At 44.2% G+C, this 20866-nt stretch overlaps 1 protein-coding gene across 1 annotated transcript in view; it reads left to right on the forward strand.

Moving 5' to 3' along the window:
• The first annotated feature begins 64 nt into the window (after positions 1-64).
• EFEMP1 (EGF containing fibulin-like extracellular matrix protein 1) overlaps positions 65-20866 on the forward strand; it is a 45562-nt gene continuing 24760 nt past the window's right edge. Inside the window, exons 1-3 of the mRNA XM_010145045.1 lie at positions 65-145; positions 3011-3059; positions 3238-3498. Coding sequence (XP_010143347.1) covers positions 65-145; positions 3011-3059; positions 3238-3498 — 391 coding nt within the window. The remainder of the gene's footprint in view (positions 146-3010; positions 3060-3237; positions 3499-20866) is intronic.

The raw sequence follows: 20866 nt of genomic DNA on the forward strand, positions 1-20866 counted from the left end.
CCAGCGAGGGAGAACGCTAAGTATATTCCTGCTTTGTTTGTTTTTCTTTCTTTCGAGGTTCACGATGTTGACAGCTATGCTCTTGGCTGGGCTCATTCTTATTACAGTACATTCGCAGGAAACTGAGGAAACCATAACATACACGGTAAGGTTTAATAGAGTTCGGGATAATTACTGGTTTGCAGGGATTCTTTTCTAAATGACCCTTAAGAAAAACGAAGTTTCTTGCCAATGTATAGCATGTAATACAGCGTTCTGTGAGTTTGAACGTTAACCGTAAAATAAGCTGTTCCTGCACTGAGCTGTGTTTTAAAGTTGCAGTTGACAAGATTGAACAAAATAGGCTACAACTGCCCGTTGTGGAAAGCTTGTTTGTGTGCTGAGCCTGAGGAACTGAACAAGATGATGAGGTTGGAGTATTGTTTTAATCTGTTTTCATAAAGACAGGGTCCCTAGGACCTTCGTTTGAAATATACGGGATTTGACAGATAATTAGGTCAAACATTCCTTCGTGTTTTCTTTTGGATGTTTCATGCTGGTTTTGACAAAATGTGAGTACTTCAAAATTCGGTGCTCTTAATGAAGCTTCTAAGCCGTGGAGTGATCGCAGGGCTGTTACTTTCTGAGCTGGTTTTGAGCCGTGGGTTTGCAGGGCTTGATAAAAGTGAACAGGAGTACTTGGACACAGGTTCTGCTTATCACCAAGTGACAGAGTAAGAGATTTAACGGCCTTTTTGTCAAGCTTTTTTTTCTTTTTTAATCTGCTTGTGTTCAGTCTTTGGCTTGCACAGTGCATGTCATAGAAGGAGTGGCAATTACATCGGCTTGGGCTGGGGAAAAACCCACGTTTTCACATCTGATTACAGTTGTAATCCCTGCAACTTGCTTCAGCTGGGTGGACCTCTGCATATGTGCACAGCCATCAGCGCAGTGCCACACAAGCAGAAAATTCTGCACACATGCAAAAAGTTAGAGAACCAGAGCCAAAGGCTGCGATCGTGCCTTGTACAAGTAATCCCACTGAAGTCAGTGGGATGGCTCAAGCAAGTAAATATTGCAGAGTTGGACCTTATTGTAGAAGACAGGGCTCACAGAAGCCTCAAGTGAGCATCAAGAAGTTAGTCATTAAATACTTGAACGCTGGGCTTTGGAAGCAATAGGTTTTTGAAGGCTGGGAGCACTTCTGCCTAGAGGCTTCTGTGATTTTTAAGTCCCCATATATAAAGTGCAAACAGAAGGTCTAAGTACTTTTTGAAAACCCAGACTAACAGGGATCCTACCCCCCTCCTTGCCACATTTATTACCTGTTATTTTCAAAATTTCAGTAGCATTTTCTGCATGGTTCTGTTTACACCAGTGGAAAGTTTCTAGCCTGCATGTATGACTTGGGTTCCTCCACCCCATTTTCAGAGGTCGTAGCATTGAGGTGCTTCAGTAATTGTTAGTCTCTAATCCTCTGAAACTACCTAACAAAAAAACTTGGCTTTTGGAAATTTTGCTCTTAGGATGCTACTGTTTCTCATGCGTACATTGTATTCATGTAGGGCCAAATCCCTTCCTGCTGTCAAAGTCCCTTCAGCGGCAGTAAGAGATGGACTTGGCTCCTGACAGTTAAATAGACAGTGTTTCTGTTGTGCATTAACAGGAATTGGGTGACTCAGTAAATGCATGAATTAGCTGCTTTCCTTTGGGTTTGCATTTTCATAGCTACAGTAACTCTGGAGTTGTCAACTCAGCATCTAGTCATCCCTTTAGAGGTTGAGAGTTGCCATCCAATCTGCTGTTCGCTTACCCCTTCGGAAGAAAAAGCCTTCAGAGTTGCAGCTTGCTGGTGTCACCTGCAAACAAAGAAAATAGTTCCTCAAAATAACTTGAGGATAGTACGTGGAACAAGTGGATTGCAGCATCGGAAAGTCAAGTTTGTCACTCGTATAGTTGCTCTGCAGCAGAGGAGTTGCAACAAGATGTAGCTTGCTTGGCTGTGACTAATTACGCTGGCCGACTCGGTTCTTTTTGCTATAGGGCCCTTAAAGTAATACCCTGAGCGGCACAGGATGCCTGTGCTCCCACACCTCACAGCTCAGTTGATTCACTGGTATTTTAAGGGGGTCTGCTGCAGCTGGTAGCACTGTGATGCTTTGCTAATCAGTGTCTGTTCTGGTGATTACAATTAGTGCCCTCTGGGCAATCTAATGGTTTTGGGCAGAGGAACCCAACTGCAGGGCAGGATATTTAAAATTCTTGCTGAACTCACTAGTCTGCGTTGATTTGAAGAGCTGCTGAGCGGAGTCTTGTTTGAATTTCGCCAAGTCTTATTTATATAAGTAGTCCCGCTGTTATAAACTCTGACCGTTTATCGTACGTCTCGCAATATAAATTGCTCTTCCTAGCCTGCAGTTCCCGGGGCCACGTGATTGAAAAGCATGTGAATGAATTTCCAGCTGTTATGGGATCCTTCCCCACTGCTGGAGCACTAAGGGGAGAGAGAACCAAGCAGGCGGGCAGAGAGTCCCTGTCCCATCAGTCCCTCTGACAAACCCGCCCCAGGAGTGAAAGGTGTTCACCTGAAGGAAGGCTGCGAACAAGGTCCAAACTCCGGAAAACCTGATGCTTTTTCATCAGAAGATTTTCATACTGGTTGGCCGGGTCAGTGCAGTCTCTTCCAGGATTTGGCCAGTGACAGATGCTTTAAAGACAGTGTACAGGAACAAGGCAAGGAGAAAGTGATGCTTCTCCGACTTTGTTCCCCAGCCCCGATAAAACCTGGCTGCCCACAGCAAACGGTATCTTAGGAACTTCCTGAGATAGAGGCTTTCTCTGCATATCCTTGTTGTTGTTCCGGCACAGCAGTCCATACCGATAGTCTTTTCTGCAGCTTACCAAGGTCTGCAGACATTGCATTTCCCTCGGTGCCAAATGTGGAGTTCAGGGAAACATGCTTGATTGTCTTTCCAAAATACAGAATCCGGACTAGCCTCACTTTTAATTTTCATTTTTGTGTTCTCTCTAGCAATGCACAGATGGCTACGAATGGGATCCTGTTAGGCAGCGGTGCAAAGGTACAGTAAACCATTTCCAAAGGCAGACTTGCCGTTGGTATTCTTTAAGTATGATCGTCCCACCCCCCTGTTCTGGACCAGGAGCTGTGCTCCCGTGTCTCGTTGTGTTGTTTGTATTCACGGCTGCTGCAGAAGGTTTGACTGATACAAGCATGCCTTGTGTTGTTGCTAACCACAGATATTGATGAATGTGAAATAGTCCCAGATGCATGTAAAGGTGGGATGAAATGTGTTAACCACTATGGAGGATACCTCTGTCTACCTAGAACAGCGCAAATTATTGTAAATGAGCGAGAAGAAGCAGCGGCCGAATCCACTAGTGGTCGAAACAACGTCATTCGACGGACCCCAGCAGATCCTAACCGCGCCGCTCTAAGCCCAACTCATCAAATTCAGTGTGCAGCTGGGTATGAGCAAAGCGATCACAATGTGTGCCAAGGTAAGCGAGCTGCCGGGTGGGCTACGGCCAGGGGAGCTGGAGGGTGTGGGATAACAAATCGAGTGCCTGGAAAATGACAGCCTCTAACTGTCGCGTTTACTGGAATATATTGTTGCACCGCTGAACTGGACTCGTACACCCTCGGGATACGTAAATAAAATACAAGCGTGGTGGTGGTGGTGTTCAAGGTAACAGAACTTGCAGTTTGTTGCAGCCTCGCAGTCTGTTCTTTAGCCTGAAATAGGCAGAGTAGAATTAATTATGTTGTCTATAGATCCTCAAAAAAAACCAAAAGCAACTTTAGTCAAACGTTTTGTCTTGTATGAAGGACTTCGAGGAGAGGCTGGGCTTTGAAAAAAGCAGGTAACACAGAAAGCGTCTGTAATACGACTTGCTAAAGATGTGCAAAACGATGTCTTTGTCAGTAAGTGAATGGTGAATGCAACAAAAAATAAGGACCAAGTGATGTTTTGCTTAGCCCAGCCAGTAATGCAGGAGAATACGGTGGTTTTCTGATGTACGAGAAATATTTCTCTGGTAGTAGGAACCAACCATCTGAATGGCTTGTGCTCTTCTGATCTCTAAGGCAGCAGTTCCGTGCTGACCCTGCCAGCTTACTTCCAACCATAGCCTGGCCAGCCTTAGAAACTATGGCAGCGAAGAGCTTGCATCTGAGTGTACACACACCACACACAGCGCCAAAATTCTCAGGGTATTAGCAATGTTAACTGTCTGCATCAGGAACCGGACTCACAAGCACTACTGTAAACTAAGCCTCGTTCATTTATTATTTTATATAAATAGTTTACTCGTATACCTGCTGAAGTAACAAATGTTTCGTCCGCTGTTTTGTTTTCTTTCATAAAAATATATGCTACTCCTTGCTCACAAACTCCGATTTCAGGCATGTTAGTGGGATGCTCGTGCAAAGAGGGCAAAGCTTGACCCCATGGTTCATCTTTTCCACTTTGTGGCCCGTAACAGTATAATCACATAAAATAGTACTTGAGTGACTATAATCAGGGCAAGCTGTAATATGCAGTGGTAGTGCTTTTCTCCCTGGTATTCGTGTACACAGAATGCTATTTATCACTAGTAAGTAAATTCCCTGTCATTCTGAAGCACGGTAATCATCATGGAGGCTGGAGAAGTTATTTTTGTAGGCAAAGTCTCAGAGCTGCGTTTCTGGCTTATCTGCTTGTGTTCAACTTTTCTGTCACTCTGACTGAAGAACGTCACATAAGGAACCTACCGCAGGAGGTCACTACCACGATCCCCTTAACCCCGAGCATTCACTGAGGGTTATGAAGGGAAAATCAACACCCAGGATGGCAGATGATATTTCTCTTAGTTTAATTTAGCAAAGTCACAGCAGAAGCAGGGACAGAACAGGGGACTTGGGTGTTTGATCTGGCACTCCCTCCTTCAGGTGATGCTGCATCGCTGTGGCTGCTGCTCGTCTTCGCTGGGGAATTGCAATAAACCGCTTCAACTTTAGGGTGTAACAACATTTTTTTTTTTATAAAAAAACCAAATAATGCCAGAAAATGGATGTTGCCTTTGCTGCAGTGGGTTTAGGTGTGTGAAGCTGTACAGCGTGCGATACAATGCCTTATATTCCAAACAGAGGGTGAGCGTTAGGGTTGACTTGAGGCTGACAACCAGTTGAGGTTTTTGTTTTGTTGAGAAGGTGATTGGTGGTGATACATTACTATTATTTTACTCCATGCTCTGACTTCCTGGAGCTTGCAACTAAATATTTCTATTCAATTCACAAATCCTTGGTTAATTTATAACAACAACTAACTGTTGTGATAGTACCAGAACCTCTTAACTAGCAGATGCACAAGCTATGGTGAAATCTTGGGCTTGACTGAATCGGAGTTTTGCTACTAATTTCCACAAGCCAAAATTTCAATCTAAATGCAGAAAGCGTGGAAATATTAATGTTTAGAAGCTGAAATGTATTGGACTGAATGAATTCCAGCTGGAAAAAGGGCAGTGGACAGTGTGCTCGGGAGAAAGGATAAAAGACTTTTGAAGCACTTCAAGCATGTGTTCAGTTTCATGATCTTCATGCTTTTCACTGCTGAAAATATCTTATAAAAGATAATCTTGATCAGCAATGGTCCCCCTGTGAATTTATTTAATTATGGTTAAAAGACTTCGCTACGATAACTGCTCGAGGCTCCTAGGGAGTGTAACTTACACATATAGTCACACTTAAGCTTGTTTTATTGTTTAGTAAATCAAATATGAAGTCCAGCTCCTTCTAATTGTTTGCAGATGTATGACATTTTCCTTCCAGTCCAGCAGCACTAAGTATTTTATAACCGATGTGGAAGTGTGGAGAGCTCTGTTTAAAACAATAACACGCTCTGCGGAGCTGTGTTACTGACATCATACTGGGGTACGAGGGGCCTTCTGTCTTCATGCAAGCGTCCACTCCCTTTTTAAACACCAAATAGTGAGGGTATGACAGGCCAAACACAGGCATGCTGCTTTCTGAGCTTGGAACAAACACACATAAATGGCACTAGCAGGGATTGAGGCGATGTGCTGAGCTGCGTCGTTAGGTAAAGCCTGGTGCAGCGGGGCCAGATCCTGTTTCTGTTGACAAGAATGAGAAATATTCAGAGAGGTGCTTGATTCTCTGCGCTTCTTAATCTACCAAAACGTGGCCATGTGCCCAAGTAACAAAGATACTTAATACCTTCTTAACTTCTGACCTGAAGAAGACAAGTGACAACTGTGGTATTTATCAGCGTGGGGTTTTCCACCGGCAACGCGTGCTGGTATTTATTAGAGACATTTATTAGTGCTGGTATTTATTAGAGACTATGTAGCACGTGAACAGCACAGATGGCAGGTTGATGGCAAAGCAGAAGCCTTGCAGAAGACAACTGCTTGGAAAAGACTGCTCTTTCTACATCATTTCTATAACTACTAACGATCATATTCTTGGTGTAATCGTGTTAACGTGGGTAGCAAAGATTTCCTGGGAGATGCTTAAGATGCTGCACATGAGCAGCAAGTGCCAGGAACAGCCCAAACTGATGGAACAGCGAGGCAAGGTCATTCTGAAGGAAGATCTCTTATGTGAATCGTGACCTTACCTGATCCCCCCTCTCCCTGTAGTCAGTTCACATCTTGCTGTTGCTTCTCAACTTGCCTTTAACTCAGAGGGCTGCTGGGAGCTCACTAAGGTGGAGTCCCATGTGTGGCACCTGCCAGCGTTTTCAGGAAGCCCCTCAGATGTTCTGACCTGTCATTGTGAGAGTGTCACTCCAGCTGGGAAAAGCAAAAAAACAGAGTGAGAAATATTTTTCAGCAAATTCCTGGGGTAGCTAATACAGACGCTTTTTGCCTGATAGAAAACTTAAATAGCTGCGCTCGGTTGCCTGCATACGAGTCTGAATTGTGCTTCTGCTGTGTTGTGAGGCTCTCTGTGATTTGAGTCTGCTCCTATTGAAGTCAAAAGAAAATCACCCAATTAATTCAATTTTGTCAAATCTAGTCTGCAAGAAACTACTAGCTTTTCCTAGAACGTTAATGACACTCGAATGAAAACAGGCCAAGCAAAGGTACCAAATAACCTGTAAAGCTGAGGAGGGAAAAGCACTTGTTTTTCCTCTTGTGCTGGCAACACAAGCAATAAAGTAAGCAAACTTTTTTGCTCCTCAGCTAGCTTAGCTTCCTGTATTTCTCCAGTCTCTTTCTACCCCTTGGCACTACTGTGGCTGTAGAATACCGGGGGACGCAGATGGTGCTGAAAGCTATTGGTGCTGTCTTAAATGACAGACAGAGGTGTTCGTCCAGAGAGCTCTGCCTAGACTTGGTGGAAGTTGGTTGCTTTTTTCTTCTCTATGGGAGGAGGAAAAGAATGAACTTGGTTTTGGTGCTGTGGTTATTTTTCCCCTGTAAGATCATTTGAGGGATCTCTTCAGTGGTAGGGTCTTTTGTTAGGTTTTTCCAGTGCTTTTCAAATAACTTGCCATACTCAATGCAGGCTTTCACCTCAAGAGGTTAACAGTGTAAATCAGTTAAATAAGCCTAAATTTTGCATCTCTAGTTTCCTTTTTGTTTCTTTTTTTAAGGAGGGAGGGACAAGGGAGACGTTGATGATGTTTTGTTTTCCGTACAGAAATCACTTTATTATATATATGTGTGTGGAAACACATCAGGGATGTGCAACCAGCATATAAAGGGTATAAAAACTGGGTAGGCGGAGGAGCACTCAGCCTCGCCCTTTGCAGCACCGGTTCAGGTGGGGAGAGTTGGGAGGCGCCTCTGGCGGGGTGCAGACTACGCTTCCGACGTGCACCTCCTGATGAGCTCCGCTTAACACGCTTTGATTGGCCTCACTGGGCGGTCCTGGAACACGCACACCGGGTCCCAGTCAGAGGAAACTAAAGCTGAAATGCACTGCAGGAGTGCTGCTAATATGCCACAACCGCTAACGAGCCTCCAGGCTGCAGGGACCTTCAGAAATGCACGTACTGAGATCCTGGAGCCTCTGCGCCAACATCCGACCTGCTCCTGTGGGTCCGCGCTATTCGCTACTATAGTTATAACCCAAAATACACCTAGAACAGTTTCCTGGGCTGGCCCCAGAAATGTTTTGGAGAGCCTTTTGTGAAATAATGCACCATCCTGAGTATTCCCACTTCCTGTATTTCAGGAATGCTTTAAAAAACGCTCTCAGGGCTGCTTGTAAAAGAGCCTGAGCTGTGGCAAGTTGAGTTGCGGAGCTGTTCCCCCCAGTGACACAAGACCTGTTGAGTCTGGTGATAGGGTGAGGAGAGAGGCTGCGGCAGGAAAAATAAGGTCTAGTTATCTGTTTCAGGATGCCGCTGGCTCATCATAGTGCTTCCTCAGGCACCGTTCATAGGGACGTACGTTTGCTGCAGCACGTGAAGAGTACGTGTTGCCAGCAGTAGCCACCCTAGGAGACTGACCTGGTTGCACACGCTATTTGAATGCGAATTCCTTGGGAAAACTGTAGGAGTTTTGCAGGTCTAAGAGAACCCACAGAAGGAGACAAGCTGACATTTTCACAGCTCTTCGTACGGAGTGTTCATTGACGCCAATGAATTTCTTGTGCATTTGGGTATGTCACGCAGAGATCGTCTTTCATCAGCCCATCCTGAACCAATTGTTCAAGCCGTTAATCTGTGAAAACTGCTGCATTTTGCTGCAAAGAGCCCTTTCTGGAGCATCTCTTTAATAGCCTTGAGGGACCAGTGGGGAGGTCACAAAAAACCATCTTGTTTTGAGGGCCTGAGGGCCTGTTTTGGGCCATTTTCAAGATTTGGCCACTCTGAATCATCTTCCCATCTGTGCTGTTTGCACAGCTGTGAGCGTCATGTCAAGACCTTGGATAGATATTCTGTGTTCTGTCTGACCATTTCACTGGGAACATCCATCACCAACATAAATACTAGCAGCTGCTTTACTTCCCTCAGTCACTTACTGCTTTTCCATTATTCTGACCCCTGCAGGAATATGCTCAGGACGTCGCAGCTAAAGATTCATACCATATGCTCATCACGCCAAGTGTCCTAGATCCAGGCAGGCTCCCGAGAGCTGTATTTACCTTAGCTTCGTGAGTTGTGATTGTACAGGCGAGCGCTAGACTTCGAGTTTAAGTAAACTCATTAGCAGTTCTCATGGCTTTCTCATCCATGAAAAATGGGATCGTACAGTAGTCACAGCGACTGCCGTACTTCCAGGTTGTGGATTGTAAAGCCCGTTTACTTAGTAGCTCTGAGGAGGTGAATGTTTTGACAGGCAAAACATAGCAAACGTATTCCGAAGGCACACGGCCTGAAGCGTGCCCAAAGCTCCAGCCACCTTCAGAATTTCCCTCTCTAAGCTGGAGGTCTGGTTCATAACGCTATCAGGAAAAACACCAGATATCAAAGGGGAGGAATGTGCTTATGTCTGATCCTGGCTGGGCATCCCAGTAAACTTGGCACCCCATTAAAAGGCACAGAGTATTTCTTTCTCTCTTCAAGGAATGCCCTGTATCTGTTGTCGGACACAAGCACCCCAGAAGTCAGTAACCCTTCAAGGAACGATAGCCGTCATCATCATCTCTTGTGTTCTGCAGCACCAGACAGCATCACGCTTGGGCTGCCTGGTGGTCCCCATTTCCATACCTGCTGTCCACGACCTGTGGTCCTCCGTGCTGCAGTGATACGGAAGGTTTCCTGAGCAGTAACCACAGCCTGAGAGCATCCTGGCAGCTGCTTTTGGCACCCTTCTGGAATGATTTTAGAGTGATACCGTTGCCATTTTGTGGACAGATTCTTTCTCCCATGTTTCCTTGAAGGAATGATAATGATATTTTCAACATGTTTGCTGTGAGCAGGCCTGCAGTTATTTCATCCCAGACTACAGTGCTTTAGCCTGCTGAGAGAGGTGGTGGGTTCCTCCTTTCCCCAGTTGTTTGCTCAGGGTAATTTTCTCTCAGCCAACACTTTTTTCTCTGTTTTCAAATCCAGTTCCTGCTTCAGCTTATATAACAGAAATGTTCTTACCTGTGGTGTATTTTCATTTTTGAAGTTTGGGTTACCCAGTCACCTCGTCTAACCATAGAACATTTCTAAAGAATCTCAGCATTACAGACACAGTTTTCAAAGACCCAAGGTATTTGTTGAGCGTCTCCAGTGATGGGACGCTAATTTAGCAAGCCAGAAGACTAGTTCAAGAGCTGAAGTTCAAAATTTATTTTCCTTATTTTATTCTCTTCCCAAGTGATTTTCTACATTTCTTTTTCATCCTGGTAAAGGAATGTGATAGCTACTGTTTCTCTTCGTCTGTGTGTCAGATGAGTCCTACAGGATGAACAAAGCTTCCTGCAAATACAGAAGCGGTCTGTTTGATTCTTGGCTGTACCACCTAGTGATGCCTGTGCTCCTTTGCACGTCCTTTACTAAGGAAGAGTTTCTGCTGCACTGTAGCCAAGGGAACCAGCCTCCACCACTACTGGAATTAATTCAGTGTGGTGTTTAGGTTTGCTTTTTTGCCGTTTTCCTGTCATCGAGGGCAATGAGAACATAGTGTTACAGGACCCCGTGCTAGTGAGATATTTTTGGTCTGGTGGAGGCCACAATGAGAGCGTCATTTCTGAGTTCACCTTACCAGGTTTGCATCTTAAACATTCTGCATATTCTGCTATTCTTGTACAGCACTTTGTCCTGTGTATGTGTCAACGGAGTCAGAACTTCTGTTGAACATGGCTGTCTCCTCTCATTATACTTAAAGAATACTTAGTCTCATTTGCCCTCTGTGATGCTTTTTTTGCGCTGTTTTTTCTGGGCTATCATCATTTACGCGTGTCCTGTAATAATTCATATAAGATTTAAGCATCCTTTTGGCTGAAGGATTCTTATCAAAGCAAAGTTCGCCACATACCTGTCAAAGTTCAATTGCTTCTATCCAAAAGGCTGAACTTGGCTAGTAAGATCTCTTCTCCCTGTATGTGACAAGAATATATGGAATAGGTAATCAATCAGCCATGTAAAGTTCATGGATAAAAAGCAAGACATTTCACAAAGATTGTATCTCTTTCCATCTTTCACTTGCTAAGTTGTGTTTTCCTAGCAGCCAGGAGGCAATGGTTTTGCCATGGTTCAATATACAGCCAAAGCTAACCTGAAAGAACACAGTAAACGTGGAAGAACCCTGCTTATGTCTTTCATTTACATTTTAACTTCTCTAAAAACACAAGAGGGATTTGCAAATTAGAGAGCTATGAAGCAGCTCAGCATAGATGCAGTTATTTTAGAATACCTGTTGCACTCATTCACATTTGTGCTTTATTTGTTGATCTGAAATCCTGTTAAAAGCTGGTTCTGTTCTAAGTATAGTGGAGAAATGTCCGATCTTTGTTATATATAATTATATGGTAAGACCTGTGGCTGAAAAAAATTACTAAGGAAACAACATGTGTTACACTTCTGTAAGCTACAGTGCGAAGAAAAAGTTCTTGACACCCAGAAATGAATTAGACCTTCTCGGGCATAATGTATCCCAATCTCTTAGGTCAGCACTTTTAGAACTAGATGTTCGTAGACCCTTATCTGGTTACCAGATACCTTACACAGGTAACTTCACCTAGCTGAAAAATGCCCGTAACTACTCTGCAGTCAGAAGGTGGGTGGGTGGTTGTTGGTTTGGTTTTTCAGTGGGGTTATTCTTTTGGGTAGTTTTGGTTGTTTGGGATTTTTTTTACATAGCTTTTTTATTAATTATTGTCAAAACACAAGTTTCCAGGAGGTGGAGAAAATAGTCTCTGTTTGGTCAAGGATGGTGGTGATGACCATCGATGGCCATCCCCAGAAACAGCCACATTCGTAGACAGGGTGCTAAAGGGTTCAGCGATGACGGTGTATCTCCTGGGAAGAGATGTTTACTTCAGGAAGCTCCGAATCTGTCTTTATTAACTGCCTATTTAAATCACTTCTGAAAAGGAGAAGACATGCTGAGCTTTCTTTTACAAGCAGAATTTAATCAGAAGTAAACTTCTAGTCTAATGCATGACCCGGTCAGGTATGGTATGATATGAGCCAATCTGACGCTGCACTGGAGCGTGTTTCGTCCATGCCCCAGCAGATGTTCCGTGTGGTTTCCTGAGTACACACAGAGCTTGTTCAAGGATTTTTATATGCATGTGCCTGCATGGTAATGTGGTACCGCTGCTAACAGGTAACTGGTCAAACCTCAGTCGATAGTGAAAGCAACGGAGAACTGCGATTTTAAAGCCTGAATGGCTTCAGGAATGGGGGTCACTGCCTACCCATGAGCCTTTTCCTTCACAAAGATGGCCTTTATAAAGGAGAACTGTCCTTCTGCTGGCCTCTGAGTAAATAAGCATCTCATCTACTACGATACTATTGACACCTAAGCTAACATTTAATAATGGACTTGCACAGGAGAGGAATAAAACATGGCAAAGTGAGCAGAAATATAAGTGTAATTTTAGCTGACTTGACCTCGCTTATAAAACTGATCAGAAAGATGGAAAAAGCAATCTCTCTCTTGTCTAGACTGACTCCGTGGAGAAGTTCGGTTTTCTGGGCTGCATTAGAAAAGAATTAAATACACATTTAGAAGCAACAAATACAGTTCAGTATTTGGAGAAGGTTCACTAAGCTGATGAAGATCGCATCATTTCAAAAACCAGGTATCTTTGTCAAGTGCCTTAGAGAAACAGTTACTGGCTCTACATCAGTTTTGAAACCATTTTGTTTTTCACCTGCGTTACTAGATCTTACTTGTACTTTTAGATCTTGTAGCATTTAAAGCCCTTTCTTAGTAGATGAATTTGTTCTCAAGGATTTTCTTATCAGGAACAAGTTCTCCACATAGCTTTTGGATGGTAAAGGTGAAGCAGATAAAACAACACGTTTTATGTATCACACTTTGGGTGGTTCGGAGCAGTAATATTGCCATAGACAGTGCTGCAGTTAGTGCACAGTCACATCAGAAAGCAGCAGCCCTTTGGAGCACCCACTGATCTGCCCCGCAGGCTGAGGACTGTGCCTTTCTTTAGTCCTCCCAGCTGGAGGAGACTGATTCAGGAAGGTGTGCAGATCCAAAAGTCATTCCCATTTCCCAGGGGTAAAGAAGAAACACATTCTTATCTGAAGTCATCCTGCCTGTATTTACACTCCATCTAGATCTTCCTCGGTCTTATCTGGCTGAATCTGAAGGACCGAGGCAGCTTTTCTTTCCACCTCCCTCCTCATATGCCACATGAGTAGAAAAGAAGTTCAGGATGGTAGCTGGGGCAGAAAGCACTGTACAAGCAGATAAAGGTTAGAGGCTTAATTCAACAAAATTGTACTGGTTGAGCACCTCTTGGGCTCCTGGGGTCTGGAGAAGCAGCAGAGTATTACAGCTCAGATGAGCTTGAGTTGGGAGAGGGTTATAACCTTCCTCCTGATCTGCTTTGTGCAGTGCAAAAGTTTGGTGCAGGAGAAAACCACCCGTTTTCCCCATCGTAAGCACTGTTTGACCATTATTTAAACAATCCAGAAAATATGTTTGTAAGTTTTAATCTGTTAATTGGCATGTGGAAAATCACGATTTTGGGGAGGGGGGTGCTTTTTCTCTGTGTGTGTGTTCCAAGAGAAAATATTCCTCTATCAGAAACCGTGGCTCTATATTCCTAGAAGAGGGAGAATTCCCCATTTCTAGGAGAGATTTTTATGAAAAGGTTGCTTCATTATGTATTCAAATGAAAACGTTCTCTCCAAGATTACACTCAAATTTCAGTATTCACCGTTAAGAGAACCTCTTCCTTGCTATGTATGCAGATTTATAAGGCTCCAGGCACCTTTGAAATAAATTGAAAGCACAGCCATGTAATAAAGCCAAAACCAGAAACCAGCCAAGGAGATCCACCCAGCAACACCCTGAACATCCTCAGCCTCTTCCCCTAAGCACAGCTTCAGAGCTCTAGCCTTGATCTTGTCTCCGCTTTCTCCACCCTCCTGAAAGCTTCCTGGGGGATTCCCCAGCTAGCAGAGAAGCCGGAGCTCAGCGAGTGGCTGTTGGATGCAGAAACAGTTCGCTTGATTTTCTTACCTACCAAACAGCTCCTAAGGCATGCGGCTCTTTGCAGCACTGCTCAGCCCGTTTCAGGGGGGCTGGTGCAAACCAGGCGCAGCTCACAGCAGGAGAAAGCAACAGTTAGGGGACGAGGAGAGATTTTGACTGAGAAGAGAGAGAAGTGTGGCAAAACCACAGAGAAATCATGAAGGGTTTAGAGAAAGCAGACTCGCAACTGCTGTGCCCCACTTGGAAACCACCGTTCAAAACTTCATCTGTGATGCTGAAAGGTGCTGTAGTTGGAGGACCCCAGGAAAGGAAATGCTTCCTGAACTCACTGCTATGGGATAGAAGTGAGGGCAACGATTTAAGAACTTAATGAAACAAATGTCTGGATATTTTATAGTGAAACCAGAAGTTAAAAACAAGCAACTTTTGAAAGGGATAACGAACCTAATTTGTATGTTTAAGGCAATCTTTAATTATTAAAGGACATCAGGATGAACCTGATTGTTGGAAAGTCAATGGGCAGTATCTGTATCCTCTGAGGTATCTCGCGCCGCCCAGTTTGAGAGAGCACCATGTGTTAAATTCTCCTTCTTTCTGTACTTGGTAACCTCTGCCCATGGATTGAGCATACAGCCTATTCCCCGGAGCTTGGTGAATCGGTGCAGCGGGCAGCAGATGTTCAGGATCATGGTGGGACTGTTCCCATTACCAGCTGCAGAAGGTTGAGCCTGCTTTTAGAGAACACAAACCTACATAGTTTTGTTAAAAAATTGAAACCATTGGGAAATTGAGACAGAAGAGTGTGTGATTCTGACAGTGGTATAATCTGATCTGACTGTTAGCTGCGAAATACCATTTCAAACACTTCTATATCCAAAAGAAATCAGATATTAGAATATTTTCATCATAGGAATCACAGTTTATATTGTGGGGAAGAACATGCAATACTGAGAATCAGTGACATCATTTCGTGCTGCCAGTTTTCAGGGGCCTTACTTCGGCTCTGTTCTTCTGGACGACACAGACACCTAGAAGGACACCTGTCCTGCTCTGACAGCATAGAGGTGCATAGAGCTGACCTCAACAAGCACAACTTGGCACAACACTATTGCTGTGTTTAGTGTTGTATTTGGGACAAAAGTAGCAGCAGCAGCTTATATCATGCTTTGCATTTAATTCTTTGTTTAGTATCTGTTGTGCCCAATGTAGCCAAAAACCGGCCTCAGCAGATTCTGGCTTGTAGATGCTGTGGGAGCCCTGGGGGCTCCATCCACATGCCTCGTTTGTGACCAAACAGGGGTGAAGGGGCCATTGCACAGCGCCTTGTCCTCAGGGTGGAGTCACGCTCCTAGGACAGCTGTGATCAGTAGGCTGAAAGCAGAGCAGTAAAGAGACCAAAGGGACCAACTGGGATCTTCGTGGACTGAGCGGCCACTCAAGGGCTTCAGCCAGAAGGAATGATCCTAAGTGTCTAAAACCATGAAAAACAGCAAAAAGGCGACACAAAAATGTTTTGTTAATTTGGCTGAAACATTCCAAGTGGGACAGCCATGGGGTCTGCCTGGATCAGCTCAAGACCATCGCCGCAGAAGCTCACGCAACCCCCCAACTAACACGCACTCCGGCTTTACGGCCTGGAGTTACGGAACCATCTCTGTCACACAGATTCAGATTCAAGACAGCATTACTGTCCCGTTGGGATGCAATTGGGCTGGGTAAGACAACAGCCCTTAGAAACTGGAATGATAATATGCAGGTTTTTCCATTCCTATCATTTGTCCTTAATTTGAAAAATTAAATGCTTATGGGCTGTTAACTATTCTTAGCACTAATTTCACAGTTCAGCCCAGTGATGACCATATGGCTTCCTTACAGGTTTTTTTTTCCTTTCAGTTCACAGCTGTCCTGAATTTATTTAGCTTGGTGCTTAGGTTGCAGAAAACAAAAGTTTTGTGACTCAGCCCCCATAAATGTTTTCATTAGAAACCTCACTTGACTTTGGTGACTGAAAAAACACTATCTGTGAAAAGTCAGAGGGAAGAAGGGTAGTGCGGTGCTGCTCCATGCTGCTTACGAGCCTAGAGGATATTTACAGCATCACAGAAGAATTCAGGTGAGAAGGAACTTGTGGAGGTTTCTGGTCCAACATCCTGCTCAAAGCAGGGTGAGCTCTGAGATCAGAGCAGTTCATCAGACCCTCAATCCAGGGAGGTCCACCGTCAGGTCTTGAAAACCACTGTGGATGGAGAGCGCACCAGTATTCCTTATATCCAGTCAGAACCTCTCCTTTAGCCTGGAGTGATAGAGACAGACAGAAGAGATGTGCTAAAGACGCAGACTTCTCTCTTTTTGTTTCCCCCCTTCCTTTTTCATTATGCTTCTAGCCGGTTTGCATTGGTCCCTCAGTTATACTTACCAAACTGTAGAATTATTTATTATTCCATTTGGCATGGAATGGCACAGAGAGGGTGCCAGCCACCAGAGGAAGTTTCCTTCTGGAAGGCACTGGAGGCACAGATGCAGTGTAAAAGCTCACCTGAGAACACCTTCCCTCTTCGCACTCGTAAACACGTGGCTTGCATTCCTTCTGAACTCTTATTTCCTTCACCGAGGTTAAAAAATGCACCTCCCTGGGTTTTCCCTGCTGCTAAGACTATTTCTTACTGTACTTTTCAGAACGCAGATTTTCATAAAACCGTGCTGTATTTATGGGGAAAACTGGTTTGTTTTCTTACTGAAGGTGAAGGTGAGGAAGTGCTTTCCATAAGGGAAAGTAACACACTTCTGGGGCAGCCCTGGGCTTGAAGGTAAACATTTTCTTGGGAAGCAGACCAGCTAGTGAGAAGCTGAATGTTATTCCCAGCCTCCCATGACCCACCTCCTCCTACAAGTGATTCTCTGCAGCTTTTTCAGTTTCAGTTTGTAAAAAAAAAAAAAAAAAAAAAAAAAAAAAAAAAAAAAAAAAAAAAAAAAAAAAAAAAAAAAAAAGGAATATCAATGTGTATCTACAAAGTTTCAGTGCTCAGTGTCTCTGCTGCTCAACATGCAAAGCCCTGAATAAACGCAAAGATTTATTCATGGCTGGTGCCTACCAGACTTCTTAAAGTACTGCAAGTATATCAAGCCTGCTTGGAATACACAAACCCACTGCTTATATTTTGAGGTGTCATATTAAGACACACTTAGTTGTGTTCCAGCATTTAAAGCGCATACTTGGATCCCAGCAATGTCACCGACTTCTTTGCGCGTGCCGACATTTACACAGTTACTTAGTGCTGTCCTGGATTAGTCCTTCACCTTGTTGCTAGGAACTTTTATTTTAAAAGCCCTCACTAAAAAACTTGCCAGAGCAAGCCTGCAGTACCAAGTGCAGACCAGTCCTCCTCCGAGCTGGGTAGGAAGTGCTTGAAAGGATAGGAGAGAGCAGCCTTGAGCTGAGGAACCGGGCTGTTTACCCAGCTTGCAGTTGCGTTGCTGGGACCGAGTTCTCGGCTCATGCTGCTGAGTGCCCCTGCTTGTCTCCCATCTAGCAGGGTGGCTGTTTAGCCCTCTTCTCTTTACTTAGACTGGCAACAAGTGCCAAAAACTGACTGAAAACAGCAGTTCACAGTGTGATCCTGGACAAATTACTGTACAATTAGCAACATCGCAACGTGAGTTTCAAAGTGCTAAAGAAATAAAGCTGCTCCCTTAGGAAACGACATCCTGTACAGTTTATGATTTATGGTGACTCTAAACAGGACTGTGAACGGTTCACAGTGCCAGATGAAAAAATATTGTCACTTTGACTAACGAGACACTTCATGCCGTTTCTGAGGGAAGTGATGCCTGGCCTGACTAAAGTAACGATCTCCTCAATATCCTCTCTGTAAAATCTTAGCCCTTCTCGAAACTGAATTGCAGGATCGTTACGATCTGAAATTCAGCTACATTTTCTTCATTACAAGGAGCAGAATGATGCAGCGGACATGACTGGTGTGGGACAGAAGACACGTAGCTGGATGTTCACAGAGTTTGTACCATGAACTTGTCAGAATAATTTTCTGGCTCGAGAGGCTTTGCTCTCTTCCACTGGACATTTTGGGCGAGCACATGTACGATGAGTATGAAGCCTTACGGGGTAAATAAAAATTGCTGCACGAATAAGAGCAGTAATAAATCAGGCCCAAGAGTTTTAGGTCAGTATGCAGAATTAACCTATTTACTGAATGTTCTGTAGATAAGAGATCATTGTTCTTTGCTTTGAAAAGATTCCTGGGTTTAATATGTATTCAGCCATTACTTAGCTATTATGCTTTGCTTCCTTTTTATTTTCCTTTCATTGAAAATGAGAGCTAACTCCTTAAAAATCATTTGGACTTGATCCTAAAACACCCTGAACACTTCCCAGTGCTTTTGAAAATAATAGGATATGAGAACTTCCATGACTTAGTTTTCATTTTACTCCAAGGTGTCTTTGTCACTGAAGTCAGTTCAACTAACTCCTCTTCTGAAGTCCCTGCCTGGAAATGCTGCATTTTGCAAAAGCTTTTAAAAATCTTTACAGACCACAACTGTCATTACCTGCCAGACTGGCTCTTGCTGTCCTTCGAAATCCTCCGCTCTCTCCTCTCTGAGGCTGTGGGTTGCTTGGAAGTGGCCCTATCTTTCGGTTTGGAGTTTGCGCATCAGCAGAACGTGACGAGGGCTTCTGTAAGCTACCAGCAGAGAGAAACACAAGCACTGCGTCAGACCTCTTAATTTGATCAGCCTGAGAGAAGGCTTCATGTTGCCAGCAGTGGTTTGGGTTATTCAAGCTAACAAAAATCATAGTAGCATGAATAATAACAGGATTAGTAAAATTACAGAAATCCTGACTTTAAAACACTTGGCTTCAGAATTTCCGGCAATCTCCTCCTTATCCTATTGTAGGAAGAAATTAATGTGCTCATGGATGTCTACTTTTCCTCCACTATAAACAGACCATCTCACTAATGCTTAGGTACATATCTCCTAGCTTTACCTTTTAATTCTATTCTTTGCTCTTAGCATGAATTACTTTGATATAATTAGTCTCCCCTAGACTGATCCTCAGTCAGTTCATCTCTTGCCTCATCAGTTATCAGAAGGTAGCACTTCCCTGAAGAGCGAGTCATCATCAGCAGATGCCTGAGGAAGGCATGGACTTTCCCCCTGAAGCGCCCAGCCGTAGAGCCAAGTGGACGCGCAGTCACCCTGGAATTAAACCCATCTGGAAGGCATTTGAGGCAGCAAGACGTCTATGAAACCCTTGAGTGTGATTGACAGCTTTTTCCAATAGCTTTGATGGAGGTCTAAATTGAGAAATCTCTTCTCCCATCCTGCAAGAATTTATGAGCAAAATTTACTCTGACCAACCAGTATTGGCCTGCATTCAACAGCCTGAGGCCCTTATGTTCCCCTGTGGGCTTGTGCTCATCAGTTAACCTCTGCAGTGGTCATGGAAAGGCTAGATCACATTTTAATCAAATGTTTATGAGAGTCAACTTACAGCTAGAGACAACCAGGCAATGAAACAGTTCTGCTGAGCAAGGCACCAAGAATGCTCAGGGCATCCCTCAGAAATGCCAAGGTGCAGACAGGCTGCACATCCTTGGCAGTCAGCTCGTACACTCAGTTTGCAAGAAAATCAAAAGCTGGGACCTCGTGCCTTTTAACAAGGAAGTGGAATAGACTGAAAACCAAGCAAAATACCTTCTGAAAAAAAGATGAAGAGAAGGAAGGGCCTCAGTGCTGCCTTTTCAGGAAGAGTGCCTAAAGCTTCCCACTCCTCTTTCTCCGTGGAGCCAGGAGCAAGAGAAACATCTCAAGCCACAAGGTGTTAAAAGACTCGTGCGGTGCATCCATCGGGCCTGTTCCTTCCCCATGTTAGCTTCAAAGCCATTCCGATTTGTACTGCGGCTCTCTGGAGGCAAGCAGCCTGGTTTGGAGGGGTGTCTGTACTAACACTTGTCCCCCAGGAGATCTCCTGGATGTGCTCTGGGCTCCGTGCTGCTGGTGCTTCTAGTGATCCTCAGCCAGGAGACTTGCCTGACATCGAGCAGTTACTAGTGTACCCTTTGAGACTGAAATGGTTAATTTTGCAGTGCCCTTCGCTCTACTGCCCTACTTAACGTCAGCGTGTTCTGGGGAGCGCCCGCACTTTGTCACAACCACAAATAGCTTCAAAAACATCAATTTTCGTTAATTCGGCTGCAGACTACTCCTTTGATAGGAATTTCATCGACTCGCAGGGAGCAGCTAGGATTGTCAGAGGAGCTTCTTGTCCTTTCACGAGCATCTCACAAAAGCCAATTTTCTCACCAAACCGCGCTTTGACAAAGCGTGTTTCTCTCCCAGGGCTCCCTTACCTGTCTTCTGTACGTTCTAAGATCGTCTCAAGCCTTGCACAGGGCTGTATCTATTTTAGATTGTTTTTACTGGCAACTAACATATACTACCACGCACCCACGTGAAGAAAATTACAGAGCCCAGACAACTTCTGTACAGAGTTCCTTAGGCCACAGCTTCTCTGTGGGTTTCATTTGGCAGAAGTGATATCAAGCAGAAGTCTTTCCCTCAGCTTCTGATGTAAACTAAAATACACCTTATAAATAGAAAATCGAGGCGCAGGGAGCAGCGCCTGTGGGCAAACAGCCACCTTTGGGCTATGGGAAAAATGCAGTGAGATATGATTCATAAATGTAATGAATAGGGTGCCATAAACTCGCTTTGCTCTTCACAAACAAAGGCGCATTCTCTGCCTTGAAAAATTAGAAGGGCAGAACCCAGAGGAATAGGG

The sequence above is a fragment of the Buceros rhinoceros genome, unplaced genomic scaffold (assembly GCF_000710305.1).
Source record: "Buceros rhinoceros silvestris isolate BGI_N320 unplaced genomic scaffold, ASM71030v1 scaffold15411, whole genome shotgun sequence".
Lineage (NCBI taxonomy): Eukaryota > Metazoa > Chordata > Aves > Bucerotiformes > Bucerotidae > Buceros > Buceros rhinoceros.